The sequence below is a fragment of the Pteropus medius genome, unplaced genomic scaffold (assembly GCF_902729225.1).
Source record: "Pteropus medius unplaced genomic scaffold, Ma_sr-lr_union100, whole genome shotgun sequence".
NCBI lineage: Eukaryota > Metazoa > Chordata > Mammalia > Chiroptera > Pteropodidae > Pteropus > Pteropus medius.
The window spans coordinates 380,073-396,571 of NW_024342473.1; the positions used below are offsets into that span (position 1 = coordinate 380,073).

At 40.8% G+C, this 16,499-nt stretch overlaps 1 protein-coding gene across 1 annotated transcript in view; it reads right to left on the reverse strand.

The window, feature by feature from the left end:
- The window catches only part of LRRC31 (leucine rich repeat containing 31), a 22,470-nt gene extending 6,610 nt beyond the window's left edge, over positions 1-15,860 (reverse strand). The window contains exons 1-8 of the mRNA XM_039865003.1: positions 15,822-15,860; positions 14,043-14,297; positions 8,866-9,009; positions 6,918-7,085; positions 4,386-4,553; positions 3,991-4,158; positions 2,968-3,135; positions 1,096-1,263 (exon numbers count right to left, since the gene is read on the reverse strand). Coding sequence (XP_039720937.1) covers positions 1,096-1,263; positions 2,968-3,135; positions 3,991-4,158; positions 4,386-4,553; positions 6,918-7,085; positions 8,866-9,009; positions 14,043-14,232 — 1,174 coding nt within the window. The 5' untranslated portion in view covers positions 14,233-14,297; positions 15,822-15,860. The remainder of the gene's footprint in view (positions 1-1,095; positions 1,264-2,967; positions 3,136-3,990; positions 4,159-4,385; positions 4,554-6,917; positions 7,086-8,865; positions 9,010-14,042; positions 14,298-15,821) is intronic.
- Positions 15,861-16,499: the final 639 nt, after the last annotated feature.

A 16,499-nucleotide genomic window follows, 5' to 3' on the forward strand; every position in this document is an offset into this window, starting at 1 on the left:
AAAAGTTAACCTACCTGGGGTGAGACTGCGCTCTCCCTAGAAAGGACTACTCGCAAGGTTGGCCCTTAGCCAACATCTGGGAAATCGGAATTTGGAAGTGTTCCCATCACTCCTCAACTGATAAGTGTGGTTCGTTGTACCAATGGTGTCTGTGTACAGATAATGTGGTTTATGCTGAATGCCAGCTTTCCTTCTGGGAGTCTGCAATTTTGGTATGTGCTAAGCAAAGGGAGCCTGTGTGACCATCTCCCAATAAAAACCCTGGTCTTGAAGGTTCAGGCAAGCCTCCCAGGTAGACAATATTTCATGTGTGTCACCACAACTTGATGGAGGAATGGAGCGTGTCCCATCTACAGGGAGAGGACTCTTGGAAACTTGTGCCTCGTTTCCCCCTGACAGCACCCCATGCACCTGTCCCTTTGCTGATTTTGCTTTATAGCTTTATATCCTTTCATTGTAATAAATCTCAACAGTGAGCACAAACAAATGCTGAGACCTGCAAGTCATTCTAGTGGATCGCACGTGGCATCGGGACCCCTGCCAGGCAGCAGTGCCCGAAGCGCTAGTTGCCTTGGTGTATTTGGGGAAATACGGCAAAAATCCCTTGCCTCAAAATGTTTCTCTCTACTTGCCGGCAAGGCTCTTGCCCCCAAATAGGCAGAAATGTCAGAATCAGTAGACCCTTGATGTAGGCTGGGCTGTATCCATGACCTTCAGGCAGGCCCAGATTTCTGAGAGGACAGCAAACCCTGTTGGGAAGTAGATGCCAGGCAGTCGGCGAGGCTCGTACACTAGTAATTGCCTCCCTTTTCCCATAAGACAGGGATTCATATTGGCGCCTCATTGAAATTACATGTTACTATGGACATGGACCTCTAGAGTTGGTTATATACACTTTAGATTTTCAACGTTAAGTGTGCAAATGCCAGAGTTATTCACGTGCCCTTCAGAAGGTCACTTTTAAGAAAACGTATTTCCTGAAAAGAAGACAAACCAGTACTTTACACCTTTGCCTTGGAATGAAAGTCACATGTAGGGGAAGAGAGACACTGCCCTCCCAGGTATGACTGTACCGGCCTCCAGGGACCCTCTTACCGAGGGCGGTGAATGTCTCCCTTTCCAAAGCACAGCTGTTGATTAGTAACGACTTCAGCACTGGTAGAAAGCGGAGCCTGCTGAGTAGGTTTTCAGAAGAGCTGCCCACGTTTTTGTTGGCAGACAAATCCAATTCCTGAAGACTCGAGAGTAAAGGGATAACCTGGGCTGTTAAAATAGCAACAGTGACATGCTTTAGGCACCATCTCACAAATTCTTCTGGGTGTTTGTTTCCAACAGTCTTCTTGACTGGCAAGCCCAGGTCTCAGTAGTCTGAGCCTGGCCCGCCCTTACACACTCTTACACACCACCCAAACCAGCCACTCTTTCCAGAATGTAGCCTGGGCTCTTCTACTTCTAAGCCTCTCTCCAAGCTAGAAGTTAAAAGTAAAGACTCTGGAGACAGAACTAGGTTCTATTTCTGGCTTTGCTACTAAAGAACTGTGATTTTGGATAAGTTACTTAACTTCTCTGAACCTCAGTATTCTCAGTAGTAATAACAATTCTACCTCACAGGGTCATTAGGAAGATAAAACATTGGTAAATATAAAGTATTTGGTACAGTGCCTGGCACACATTACCTGCTCAGTTAATGTTCAACATTATAATTCTTTTCTCAGAACATAAGTACCAGGAAAGCAGTGAATTGAGCACTCAGACATCTGTAGGTGGCAGCACTGGAGTGGGGTCCTGACGGCCCTTGTGCCATAAGGTCACCCCTGCATCACCATCTTTCAGCTGCTTTTCCTGCCTCCAGGCCTTTGCCCTCGCCCTCTCCAGTGTGGGAAATGCAATATCCTGAGTTCTCCGTGGGGCCAGCTCACCTGCTTCGAGCCTGCCAGGGCCACCTAAGCCACAGTAACACTCTGATCACTCCCATATTGCCCTATTCTATTTTCCTCAAAGCACCCATCATGTGATGTTTTTGTTTGTGTATGTGTGTGTCTTCTGATCTCCCTCATTGAAGGTGAGCGCTGCATGTAGGGGCTGCTTCAGCCCCAGAGTGTGCATTGGAACCTGGAACATCTGAGGTACAAACGTTCGTGGGAAAGAGGACCAGAGAAGGAAAGGTGGAGGGAAGGAAAGGAAGGCAGGCACTTGTGATCTCGAGAGATGTAACAATTTCTTCCTGTTCTAACCCCCTTGGCACTTCTTATTTTGCCATGTAATTTGGATATTTATTGGTTTAATAAATATCAAACTGAAGCTTCTTTGCTGCGAATTTTCCTAAGCCCAAGGCATGGTGCCTAGTATAATTAGATGATTAATCAGTAGTTGCTGGCTAAATGATCTATAATTCCATTTCTTTGGAGCTATCTAGAATGAGCAGATAAAAGAATGTTTAATTATTTGATAACATAAAGTGTTATGTATTTGCTACATAATGCATCAACAGGATGTATTTTCATTTCCACTTTTTCAAAATTACACAGAAGGCAATTTGCTATAAGTTATTAAATAATCGTTAGCTTTTCAGGGCCATTCACCCACGTTCGTGGCTGTGAATCTAGATAAGAGAGGCTAATCCTGCTGTTACACTATGCTGGCTTTCTCTCTACTTCCCCGTTTGTATTAAACTTGGTGACACTAATGGAGTTGTTTCTGACCGCCAGCATAAGTTTAAAATATTCTCTTTCAAGGGCCACATTTGTCATTTACAGACGTGTGTAGGAGGAATTTAGGTTCACCAACTTTTACTGGGCACTTACTAGATGCCAAATACTATATTGGGGCACTCACAGGATTTTTATGGTTTGATCCTCCTGGTGATTTCATACACAGTAAGTTTAAAGGTGCGTCTCAACTTTGCCAAGTTTTCAGACACACGCCAAGGCTCCAGAAGTCCTCCTTGGCTCCACAGCACACACTTACTCAGTGATAACACGTCGCCTGTTGTTAGTGAGCACTGGTGAAGATCCAGGACCTCCAGACGTCCCAGCGTGGCCAGCTGAACTGGTGAGTCTTCAAAACCTCCGCCTAGCTCCTTGTTGCAGGAAAGGTCGAGTTTCCTCAGCTCACCCAAGTATCTAAAAGCAGCATCTACAAAGAAAGTAAAAATCTCATTCTGACATATCACAAGATGGTAGGACAGTGCAGAGCAGGGGAGGGGGCAGGTGTGCAGAAGGGAGAATAAGAAAATATTCCATAGTGACATAAGCCAGGGCAGAGGAATAAACGTAGACTTTCCAACAGCTAGCCTTCTTCAGACCCAAGATGGCTTCGAACACATAATGGTTTTGGTCAGAATCCTGCCCCTAATGGTTCTCCTGCTATACTCGAGCTTTGGCATTTTCAGAGAATTCTAGACTTACTCAAACTGCCAGTGAGAAGGATACTACAGGCTCTGTAAGTCGAAGGGGAAAAACACGATTTCGTTATATAGTCTACTTTGCCGTGGATGCTCCATATAGAAAAATAAGTTTTAACTGCAGATACCACTGAAGCCATCCTTTTTATCAGTACCAATTATTTCCCATTACTGACCAAAAAATGATGCTGACATTTTCAAAAGTAAGAAAAAATGGAGATTTTTAATAGCACAGAAACTTTTATTTTGCCTAGTATCTATCTCGAATTTAAAATATCCTGGCCTTTTCAGATTCAGCCATTTAAAAAGGTTATTTTTGTAATCATGAAAGTATATGCTCACTGTAAAAGAAAATGAATAACACATAAAGAAGATATAAATTACCCATAATCTCACTTTCCAACATAACTATTGTTTATATTGCGTTGTATTTCCTGACAGTTTAAAATATTAAGTATAAAATTGTATATATAATTTTAAAATGAATTTATGTATAAAATTGTATATATAATTTTAAAATGAAATTATGTATAAAATAAACATACATTTGTGCATAGGTATATAAGCTTCACCCATTGCTAACTCACCCAATCCTTTGACACTCTTTTGTGATAATCCACATGACTGTAATTTCAGTACTTTCAGATTTGAGGTACATTTTAATCCCTGAGCAATACTGTTCAGACTGCCACCAATATTTCTGTTAATGGAAAGATCAAGTACTTCGAGACTTTGCAGCATCGGCAGCAACTGACCTAGAAGGAAGGGAATCCGAACAGAAAGAGCAACTCATTAAAAACGCAGGATCTGTGAGCCAGGCAGGCAGGTGGGGAGCTCAGCCTGGCGGTCATGTGACCCAGGATGGAATGAGCCCCTCTTTCAATTCAGGGTAAAACACAGCCAGCTTTGACTCCCAAGGTATTCAATCGTGGGCATTTTCTCTCTTTTTTTTTTCTGGAAAGGACTCTTCCAAAACACTTACCCATAAACACCCCATCTTCTAATGTGAGAGCACAATCCACGAGCTCCAGCGTTTGAATCTTGCTCCCTTCTTGGAACTTCTGGAGCATCAGAGGCAAGTTTCCTCCCACTTTACTGTTCCAGGACAAATTCAGCTCTTCAAGCTCAGGCAATGCATTAAGTGCTTCGCCTGTTACAAAATGGTCCAAAGATTGATCATTAGTCTGCAAAGCAAGTAATTTGTTTCAAAATCAGTCCTAACATTATTTACAGAATGTCAAAGGTTGGCCAGGTGCTGGGTAGGTGTCAAGGAACAGAGAGAAGAAAAGGATTCGTTTCCTGCCAGAAACTCTCATATTTACAGGCACAGTATATCTGGTTCCTCCAAAGGTCTGGAGCCATGCTTACAGGCAAAATTTTTTGTAAAAAACTCCACCTGTCAGTAGGGTGGTTTTACTGAGTTTTTGTGGTGGTAAACATTTGACTAGTCCATCTAAGTTCTCTCATCTACCCTCTACAGAAGTAGCATTGCTGAGAAGCTTGACTAGAGGTAGAAGTGAGGCAAAGCCAGGCCCTGAGCCCCATAGTGGTAAAGCTCACTTTGACATCAAGAATGCCACATACAGCTGACCACTACACAGAAGAATTAATAATAGAGCATCAGGCCCTAGCAGCTCATAATGGCCCTGAAGCCTTTGTGGGTAGAGGAGGGTGCAGTGATAATAGGGTGAAACCTGACATTTCTGAAACCATCTCACACAAGGAAGCAACCACAGGCTACAGAGTGGAAGCTGGGGAAGAACGGGATACGTGAAGTGGGAGATCAGCTCTAGGGAACGATTTTCTCTGCCTTGAGGAGAACAGGATGGGGAGCCACACACAGAAAATGTGCTTTCTTACCGTGCAATCTTAACACCAAACAAGAGTGCTGGACAGTCAAAGCGTTTCTTCTGCTGTCTACTACTGGGCTTGAACTTCTACCATTGGTTATTCATTGCATGGTTTAGCTGCCCAGGAGCTCCATGTTAAAATGCACATTCTTTTGGGAGTGGCTTTCTATAGCCCTGAAGCATCTTCCAGGATCAGGAAGAATGAGTATAAGATTGATTAGCTACGTCGGCAATGCTCATGGTACTAGAGTACTATGCATTTGCCATCTTGCACTATGCAAATGTAATAGGTGTAATAACATGGAAATGCCTCCTGATTTATGTCCTCTTATCAGTATACCAGTATTCCCCCTATACCTCATCTGCCATTAAGGAAGAGGAAAGCCTCTTCTGATGGGAGAAGAGAGGCAGAAGACTCTGGGAGAGGCAAAAGGCCACATGACATCAGACCGACAAAGGTGTACACTCTCTCCTGGACCAGATAAGCTTGGAGTGGGTCTCAGGGCATAAATTCCATTTCCTGCTCTCTTAAGGATAGAGGATCATGAAGATTAGGTAAATCAAAGAAAATAAAGAAACTACATTTTCTTTTCACTCCCGAGTAACAGTGTGTTAAGTTTGTGACTCCGCTACACAATAACCAGCTTCTAACCAGTGGAGCTAAATTGCTCATGTAAAACCACAGAAAGGTAATTTTGGATTGAGGGAAGCGGGAAAGGAGGAACTCTCAATTACTGAGCACCTATTATGTGCCAGATATGTAGTAGATATGTTATAGAAATTATTTAACCCTCGTAACAATTTTTTGAAGTGGATATCACCCCCATTTCAGAGATAAGAAAACCAAAGCTCAGAAAGTTTAAATAATTTGTCCATGGTCACAAAGATAGTTAGAAGTGGGACTAGGATTTGAACCAGAATATGGCCAGCTCTAAAATATACATAATGATTTTTCTCAGCTATCAGGAGGATGTGCCGGAGGTCATCAGCTGACCCCTATTTTCAATGGAGAGAGGGATCACAAAGAAGACAATTGGCATGAATTGTGTTGTTTTTACAGAAATCTCTGCAGAGATGTAAATGATCAAAATACATCATCGAAATAAGAAACATTAGGCCAAAAGAAGAATAAAGAAGTATGAATGACATCTAAAACTAGTAAAGCATTTGGGTTAGCATAACAGATTTTATCCTATTGATATTATTCTATGTTCAGCATATAAACTAACTAAATTGAGGTTCTACTTCTATTTAAATCATTTCTTTTAGTTGAAAAATTTTGTTTTGATCAATTTTTTAAATGGGAGTAGAAAAATAGAAGAGATTATTTTGGAATTGGAAAAGAATTCGTATCTCCCCCAACTCCTCTCTTTTACAGATGAGATAACAGAGTGAGCAAATTTTACTATCTCCTCCATTTAAACTCCATGACAGCAGTTACCTGGTCAGCCCTGTTCCCTTCTCTATCCCAGGGCTTAGTACAATGTTAGGTACAGGTTACACAGCTCTCTAGAAATTATACCAGTGCTCAACACTGCATTGCATCATGCACAGTACTCTCATTCAGGAGCACTGGAGGGGGTGGAGACCCAGATAGTTTACCCTTGAGAGTTGGTCTGCAAAGGTGTTTTAAGTGAGTCTTTCATAAGAAGCATTCATCATACCCAGTGCTCGAACATCATCAGTGGTAAGTTTGCAACTACCCAGCCTCAGGCTTTTTAACTTGCTGACAACATGCATTTGCTCCGTGATTGAATGGAGAGTTCCACCTACGAAATCATTCCAGGAAATATCCAGTTTTTCCAAGTCTGGGAGGGATGGCAGCAAAGCAACTAGACATGAACAAAAGAAAATATAGATTTTCATATTTGTGATGTGTGGTAAATAGGGTTAATTGGCTTTTCGTATAAGATATAGTTTTACTCTGCAAGAGAACAGAGGGGGTGTGGGCATGTGGACTTCCAGCAAAGCAGGATCTCTCAGCCTTGCAATTGGGGAGATTGTGACATTTACACTTCCTGTTTCTTGGGGCATTTTCTATTTCTGCCAAATAACTGCATTCTGAAAACACAGGAGTATCTCCATAAAATTTCATAGGGCTTCCTTCATTGTAATGTAAATGGTAATTCTATTGTTACTGCCACTGTCACTGTATTGTGTATGCTAGTCTTTATTCTGCAAAACCCTCTGACATCGGTCACTCTGCAACCTATTTAATCCACAGGCTGATGGTCCAGGGACTGCTCTGTGGGCCAGGATTGCTGAGATTGATGGCGCCTGTTACCTTTTCCTTTTTATCTTGGTTACTTGGGTATCATCACTTTAAAAAGCTATGTTATACTTAAATGGACTTACGTATGGAGATTTAGACAGGCACGAAGTGTGATTGAAACCTTCTCTGAGTCTGCCATTACTCGTTAAAAGTGAAGTTACTCTCTGTGAAAAAGATCCTCAGAGGCCATCATTATCTCCTGAAGCAACGCGATGTGAGAGCAGAAATGCCAACATAGAAGGAGTAAAGCATCTTTGCTTTTAAATATGTCTTGAATGTTAAAAGGATGGCCCCAGTCAGAAACAGCACGCTGAGCTTCTATAGTGATAGGCACAGCATCTCCTGTCCTTCCAAAATTCTGAGGCCATGCTTAGGAGACAAAAATTATTTTCTTTTCACTAGCATTCAACATAAGTTAGCAATTTCGTATTGTTCACCATGATCCTAACTTTATAAATTATGAGTCTATTGACCACATTAAGAAAGGTAGTGTGTGTGTGGGTGGGGAAAAGCCAGGGTTCCTGGGGCCTACTCTCAGAGATGCGGATTCAGTGGGTTTGGGTTGGACTCAAGTGCCTGCATTTCCACAAGCTCGGCAGGTGATTCTGACACAGAGGCATTTGAGAAGCGCAGGCATGGTTAGAGATCTCTCTGAGAATTGTCTACAATATAATGGTGGGGATTTTAATTAAAAGTCAAGGACCCCTCATTCGAAATGCAGTTCTTTTGATACCTCTCTCTTGATAGACACATTTAATTTGATTAAAGGGTTGATTTAAGCATATGAAAAAAACAGGGAACAAAAGGTGGCAGTGGTGGCGTCCTTCACAGTTAAACTCCTGCTTACGTGTAAAAAGTGTAGATACTTTTGTGGACAGAAGGTGTAAGTAATAATTGCTGATAGTTATATTTTTCATTCCACAGATAACTAAATAATAGTAGTTATATTTTCATTCTACAGATGACTAAATAACACAATACTCCTTTAAATTCCCAAGAAACTTCTGTTTTATGGCTGAGTTTCATGAGTTTATATCACATGCAAGAACAGATGTTTTTCAGGGAGCAAGAGACAATCAGTTGGGAGGTAAAACTGCTCAGGAAAAACAAACAAATGAAACTTCCTCCTAAACTCAGCTCAAATCTTTGAAGGTGGACAAAGGATGAATTAGCTCGTTAAAAAAAAAAAAAAAAAAAAATAGCGATGCAGCTGCTGTTTTGGGATTGTCTGGAGCCACCCAGCACACCTTGGGTTACCAAGTGAGTAGTGACTGTGTTTTGCCTGCTCTTCTCAATCTAAAGGCCAATTTTCTTCTGTGTGAACTCAACTGCATACAGACCCATTTCCCTCACATCCGCTGTTGATAACCTGCAGTTATTTAGGTCTAGACACTTGTCGACAGCCTTTTCACCCAGCTTCTGTAGAAACTGCTCATTTTTCTCCAAGCTGGATTCCAATTCCATTTCTGTAGTAACAGGTGTATCTAGATTACAAGAATAAAGAGGAATTTTCTGTTAATGACAGATAGCAGAATGATCACAATAAAATAAGTGAAAAGACTGAAAATGACCCTGATCTGGGGAGTCCCTTGTGAAACCTCAACAGATGGAGAAGCATTTACCAAGGATGGAAACCTCTGTTCCTGCCTCCAGGTGCTCCACACTGACCACACCTCTGGTCCTTTTCTTACAAACAAGCCTAAGGTGGCTTTTCTTTCATGGGACGACCTGGGCTTCTCTGCCTGTGGACCCAGTTGTGTTCCTGACGAAAAGGTAAACTTGTTAGCACAGACAGCTCTAGTGAATGCAACTTCTCCGGAAAAGCACAGGTATTTGCCTCCCACCAAACAAGTGAAGAAGGGGAACGTTGCAATCACCACCGATGAGCTATGGGGAGAGAGAAATGCTTGCTGCTCATTCCATTGACCATTCAATTGACAAATCCTGAGAGAGCAGTGGCTGCACCAGCTTTTGTATTTTCTCAACTCCTGCTGGAGGATACATTCAGAAAGCTTCATTTGTCCTTCTAGTTATCATGGACCACTTACGTGACACCATCACCGAGTCCCTCTGTAATAACACTATACTAACGTGATATCACTAAAATAATACAAAACGATGATTTTATCGAGCACCTATTGTGTACCAGTGCTTCCCTTACTGTATGTGCCGGTATTTTAAGAGGCACATAAAACACATATTTTTGCAAGGAAAAATGAATATGGATGTACTGCCAGTGACTTTAAGGAAGTTTTGAAAGTGAAGATGTACAATTTAAAAGAAATACAAAGAGTATGCTGGAATTCAATAGGAAAGCATAAGTTACGAATGTGCAGTAATATTCTAGTAACTGACAAAAACTGAAGTATAAAACTACATGGCTAAAAAAATATATGCATATGTACTGGTACCAGTGAAAATTAAAAGATATATGATTACAGTAGAAATAAATTTAAACTAAAATATTAGTAATATAATAAAAGGTCCACCTCTCCTTCACAGAATGTCTTGTGATTTGCTGTTTTTTAAGAAAACCACCTGTAAAGTGGACATCTTCGCCGGTTCGTATTGCCACATGCCACCAGCAGGAGGCAGCACCATCCACCATTTTACGTCTTCACGCTGGCCTTCAGTTTTTTATCACAGTATGTTGGACACAAGATATTTTATTTTGGGTAGAGTTGCCAGATTTAGGAAAAACAAAAACAATGTGTCTCATTAAATGTAAACTTAAGGTAAGCAAGGAATCATTTAGTAAAAGTATATCTCAAATGTTGCACTCATTTTATCTGGCAACCCTAGTTTTGGGTAGAGCAGAGGGGAGTTGTAGATGAGAGATGGGGAGGGACTGCTTCTTACATGCCAGCGAGCACAGAACATTTTGTGTAAACTTAATAAAAGGAGTCACAATTACACTAGTTCATACATTTGGAAACTGAGACTCAGAGAGACTATTAGTTACTAAGTAGCAGGATGGGAATTTGAACTCAGAACAGTCTGCTCCAAAGCCCCTTATGTGTTTTTAAATTTTTGTGTTTAAAAAATTTTTCTGCATAGTATCTTATTGCTTTCTCTCTTTTGTTTTTAAGCTTTTTTTTTTTTTATCTCTATAGTCTCAGCCTACAATCGTGCTCAAGTTCTAGTCCCACCAAATCTCCTTTTTCTCTGTTTTCTCCTTAAGCTACTGTTTCATCAATCATTTTCTTTACTGTTAAATATTTGGAAAGAGTGGTTTGTATTTGCTCTCTCCACTTCTTCATCACATTTACCAATAACCCTCTAGATTCTGGTTGCCACAATCACCTATCCAAATAAATTGTTTCTCAAAGGTCACCAACAATGACCTATCACTTGACGAATTCAGAAATCTCTTCTCGGACCACATCCTACTTGGATGATGTGTAATATGTGATATGACTGGCAAGTCCAAGACAGCACATTTTAGAAGATCTGGCTGAAATCATGGGTCCATCTGGTGAGCAAGTTACTTAACTTCTCTGAGCCTTGGTTTATACATCTATGAAATGGAGATTATAATTTTTGCCCAGTTCCTTTATAGTTACTTAAATTTACTGGGGCCTCTTAGGAGGATGGAACTCTGCAGTGCCTTTTACATGAGCCATACTTGATAAATATTTGTTGAATGAACAAATAATTGAATGAATAAATGAATGAATGAGTGAATGAATGAATATTAGCTTTATGGTTCCTCAATTACCAAAATAAATCCACATGATAAATCTTTATCAAAATATCTACATATGAACATGAGTACCAACTTGCGAGACCCCTGAAAATATCTACATATGAACATGAGTACCAACTTGTGAGACTCCTCACAGACCATGTATTTCATTTTTTTAAATCTGTGAAGCCTTTTCTTTGAAGAATATCTTATGTCACAGTTCAATATATAAAACCAGTGAGTCAGAGCTGCTACAGGTTTGCTGAAGTGGGAGGGATGGTACTTCGTGATCACACATGAGCAGTTTTATGGAGTGATTTGGGCCTTTTCCTGGCTGCATTACCTCTGAACCAAGTTCTTGCTTGTCTAGGTGATTCTGTGAGCCAAACAGTACCTTCTCATTAAGTTGTTTTCCAACTTAAATCTGTAAGGGTTAGTTTCTGTTGCTTATGATTGAGAATCTCAATGCTTTCATAAAACATTCTTAGATGTTTTTAACATGGATGGTGTTGTACAGAGAACAAAGATAACGAGTTCCTGTTTTCAAGGAGCTACCTGTCTAATGGAGGAAACAGACAAAAAAGTCACTGTCCCAATACAGAGGAGAAATGCAATGGCGGAGGCATGCATAGGGTGCATGGTAGCACACGGTAGTGACAGAATGTACCTCCAGTCCAGTGGATACGACTTGGCAAGCTTCCGAGAGAAAGTGGTACATGAATTGCACCCTAAAGGAGGAGTGGGAGTCAAGCCTGGTGGGTGGATATGAGGGAGGGATAAACAGGGGAGGGATGCAGAGGAAGGATAGTGGCACAAGGAAAGGTTTTTCTAGGCATAGGGAACCACTCAGGGAATACGGCCAGTTTAGGAAACTACAAGTAAATCAGAACGTTAGGAGTAGAGGATGAACTTGAGGTTGGGAGAAGGCAAAGTTCATGAAGAAATATCCAACTGATCACGAATACCTTGAAGACCATGCTTGGGAGTGTAGACTTTCTCTTCAAAGCAAGAGGGACTCAGTAAAGAATTTTAAGCAGGTAAGAGGTGCCATCATATCTGTGGTTTAGAAAGAATATCTGGTGGCAGTATGGAGGACAGGCTGGCAAAAGAACAAGACTAGAAGCAGAGAAACCAGTCAGGAAGTTGTCACAGTGGTCCAGGCAATTGACAATGAGAATCAGAATAGCAACGGAGAGGAGAGACCAGGTCTGAGTGCCATGGGGAGGCAGAACTAACATGACACCAGGAACCATTGTATTTTGGGGGAAATGGAAATAGAGAAGCCACCAATGGTTTGAGCTGCCAGTGTTGCTCAAAAGGGGTAACCAGCTGCCTGGTCTTACACCATTAATTTAATCATGGTTACAGGTAGTCATTAACTACATTCCTGAAGCTCCAAATCATACTTTAAAATGAATATCAACAATTTTCTGATAGAGATTGTATTCTTTCAAGGTATACTTTAACTTCCTATTTATAAAAATATATTTAACATACATTTAATCTACTTTCAGGAAACATGATATTATTTTTGATATTTAATGCAAATAATCTGATGGAAATGAGGGTAGGTATAAATGAAACAAGACTGGCCATGGGTTGATAATTGTTAGAGAGATGTGATCATGGAGATACCTTATACTATCCTCTTTACTTTTGTCTGTTTGTATAAAAAGTTTAAAGTGTCTTAAAAATACATTTAATCCAACTAATAATAAATTAATGGCATTGTATGTGACACATAACTTTGGAGAGAGATGTGGCAATGTTTACTTTCATAACTCTTGAACTTGTAATCTTTGTTCTGGGAATTTATACTAAAACAATAGCTGAAATTCCATGAAGCAGGGAATTAAGGGAGAGGGAAAGCCAAAAATATTCACTGAAGGGCAAAAAAAAAAAAGAAACTAATTAAGTAATTATGGCACATGCATGTAATGGATTGTTGTGCAACTGTTCAAATTATGCATAGAAACATCATGAAGGAATGTGGGAATTGAGCAGTATAATAATATGTTCCAGAAGTAAGAACACTGCTCCATGAGAACTCAAGAGGGATTTGGAAGCTATTATTACTGTGCAAAAGATGCCTGTTCTGGCCCCACCCACCTCTCTGACTTGTCTCCTACTACCCTCCCTCTCCCCATCTCATCCTGCCTCAGCATCCCAGACCTCCTGGCTCTCCCTCAAATACTCCAGGCTCAGTCTCACATTGGGCCTTTGCATTTACAGTTCCCTTTGCCTGGAAAGCTATTCCCACAAATAGCTAGCTATGTGCCTGGCTTTGTTCGTTCATTCTACATGGCTGACTTTATTCAGATCTCTGCCCCAGAGCCACTAAATGAGAGACTTCTTTCCTCTAATCCCATCTAAAATAGCACTTCTATCCCATCATTCTCTACTTACTCTGCTTTCCTTTTCTTATCACTTATCAACACTGAAATTGTATTTGCATTTGATTCTTTGTTTACGTAAAATCCTGTTTTTCATGGTTATATTTGGAACACTTACAAAATACAGTGGCAGGCACGTAAGAAGTCGCTCAATCAATGGTTGTTGACAGGCTAACTGAACATAAATGCATGTATATGAACAAAAGACTGAAAACCTTGAAGAAATGATCATTTGTGTTAGAATAAAAAAGAAATTAGGTCTTTTCTCTGCACTTTTGTATAGTACTTTTAATATTTTAAAAGTAAAATTAACAAACTAAAGTATTTAAGTAACATAGTAAATGTTTAGAACAGAGACTCCTATTAGGTTTAGTTTAACCCAGTGATCTCTTTAGGAGATAACATTATTCTAAAAAATAAATAGCAGTCAGAAGTTTACCAGTGTCTAAGGTGGCAGTGTTCCGTGTCTCATCGCTGTGCTGGACATCAATTGTCTTTAGGTCATTATTCTTGCTTTTGCTTTCAGCTTTGGAGGACCTGAGTTTTGAGCCCCTGAGGAATTTGTCGACAAATGAAGTCTGGGGTTTAGTTTCTCCATCTGAAGAACTTTTCTTCCTAGTTTGATTCATGGTCAAGTTGAAAGGGGTCTGTCTCAACAAGACATCTTCCTGTTGTTTTCTGTTTTCTAGGATTTCTGAGAAGAAAGGAAGACTTTGTCAAGCATGAGTGAAATCAGAACTTCCCTACACGAGTTTTTATTTCTCCCTTTTCTTTTTGTTTTTATTGCTGATAATGTTTAACATAAAAATAAGAATGATGTAACCCAGGATCCAGGAACCAACAGGTAGTAACAGATGCAAATGCAAAGTAAATTTGAGTTTTTAACTTTGCCCTATTTTACTGTGTGAGATACAGGTAATTAAACACTACTTTGGCAAGTGCATTAAATGTGCCGATACATTTTAAATTTCAGTGGTCAATTAGAGTTAGTTACCTTCTAACAGAGATAGTAAAAAGTATGCCTCCAGCTGTCTGGATCTTTGCAAAACTGTCACCTGGAAGAGTCTGCCTTCAGTGACCCCAGCCTCCTCTTTCTATATTGCTTCCTTTTCTCTGGCTATTTTTACTTTCTCTACAGAGCTCTGCACCACCGCCCCACTAAAAACGCATTGGCAGTAAAGAATTCATTCGTTCCCTAAACAGAATCTACTGTGGGCCAGATATTATTCTAGATGCAAGAGATTCATTGAAGAACAAGATACAGCTCATGTCTTAACCTGGTAGGAAGATACACCTGTATATCAATGATTACACTGGGATAAGAGCTATCAGGGAGGAGAGACCGAAGCAGTCAAGGAACCCACAGTTGGACAAAGTCCGCCTCAGAGAACTGACTTTGAGCAGTGAGAGACATTGCCTGCGTTTTGAAGAGCAGGGAGTTAGCTAAAAAAGAAAAGAGAGGGGAAAATGTCTTAGGCCAAAAACTTTCCAGCAGGCTGAAAAGTTTCCAGGCATGAAGAGCTTAGTTAGCTCCAGGAATTAATTCTGGTTTGCCTGGAGCAAGGGACGTGGACGGGGATGGATGTTAGGGGAGGGCCTGGTGTGATTTAAGGCTAAAGATTCATGAGGGTCACTCTGTTATCCTTCCTGGGATCTGCTTACATTTTAAGGGCAGGTGAAAGACTTAAACTAAAGGAATAAGACTGTAAGTGGAACTTTAGATTTGGTTAATAGAATTTAGATCGTGTCCTTGGGCTAGGGCCCAATAGATATATTAAAATGTTCATGGTTTATGTCCTAGAAAGTAGGGCTTTCTGTAATAATTGTTTCCAAAATGGCTCAAGGAACATTTTGCATAGAGCCTCCTAAAAATGACCTCACATAACCTACCTTCATGCTGAGAGGATGGAATGAATGTTCCATATACCTGAAGTACTAATTTAGAGGTCATAAATGGGCATCCCTTTTTTCTTTAAAATTTTCTTTTCAAATAAAGCAGAGTTCAGCCCAGGTTGACCCAGGAAGAGACAGCAGTAGAACTGGACAGTTTCTCCAGGCCACAGCTTCACAGCTAACCAGAACCTCCGTGAGTTAGGAGGTAAAGAAAGAAAGACCTTTAGCTCATAAATCTAGCCACAACCTGCAGCCCTGGCTGCCACATCCTGACTCCACCACCACACCACAGGCCCTTCTCCTTTTGCCCCTACCCAAGACTTACCTCCATGGTCATTTTCACCTTTTGGAGATTTATACAGAGCCATCCCAGTAAATGGTTTCACTTTTTCCCTACTGAAAGCCCTGACTCCAGCTCCCAAGTCTTAAGAAAACACTGCTGGATGGTGCTCCAGGATGTGGTAATTTACCCAAGTGAAACCCCACCCAGTTTGTGAGGCTCCACCGGGTTCTCTGTGCAGATGAGTCCACCGCATGGCAGAATGGGAAGGCCAGGCAGCCAGGAAGACAAGAAACTGCCCAGGACTCAAGGGAACAGAGGAAGCAAAAGAACAGTGGGTGAACTGGGGAAGCAGAAAGAAGAGAAGCACAAGAGAAGGGAACAACTAAAAGGCTAACAGGGAGTCAGAAAAGGAGCAAGCATGAGGAAGGCGGATGTGAGAGCAAGGGGCAAAAGCATTGGCTTGTTTCTTAACGTTCAGTAGTTTAAGTAGTAGGTTACCATGCTCGCACTTAAAAAAAATTTATTTTCAAAATGTGTTTGGGAAATTCCTCTTTATATACCAATTTCAACAAGGACTCAGGCTTGCCATCCCAATTCAAGCTTTAAGACTGGCCTACACAAACCTTTTATTTCCCCCTCATCTCTGCACTGGGTTTAACTTGGTGAATGTATACCCTAAAAACTGAATTTGGGGAAATTTACACATCTCAACCTAACAAC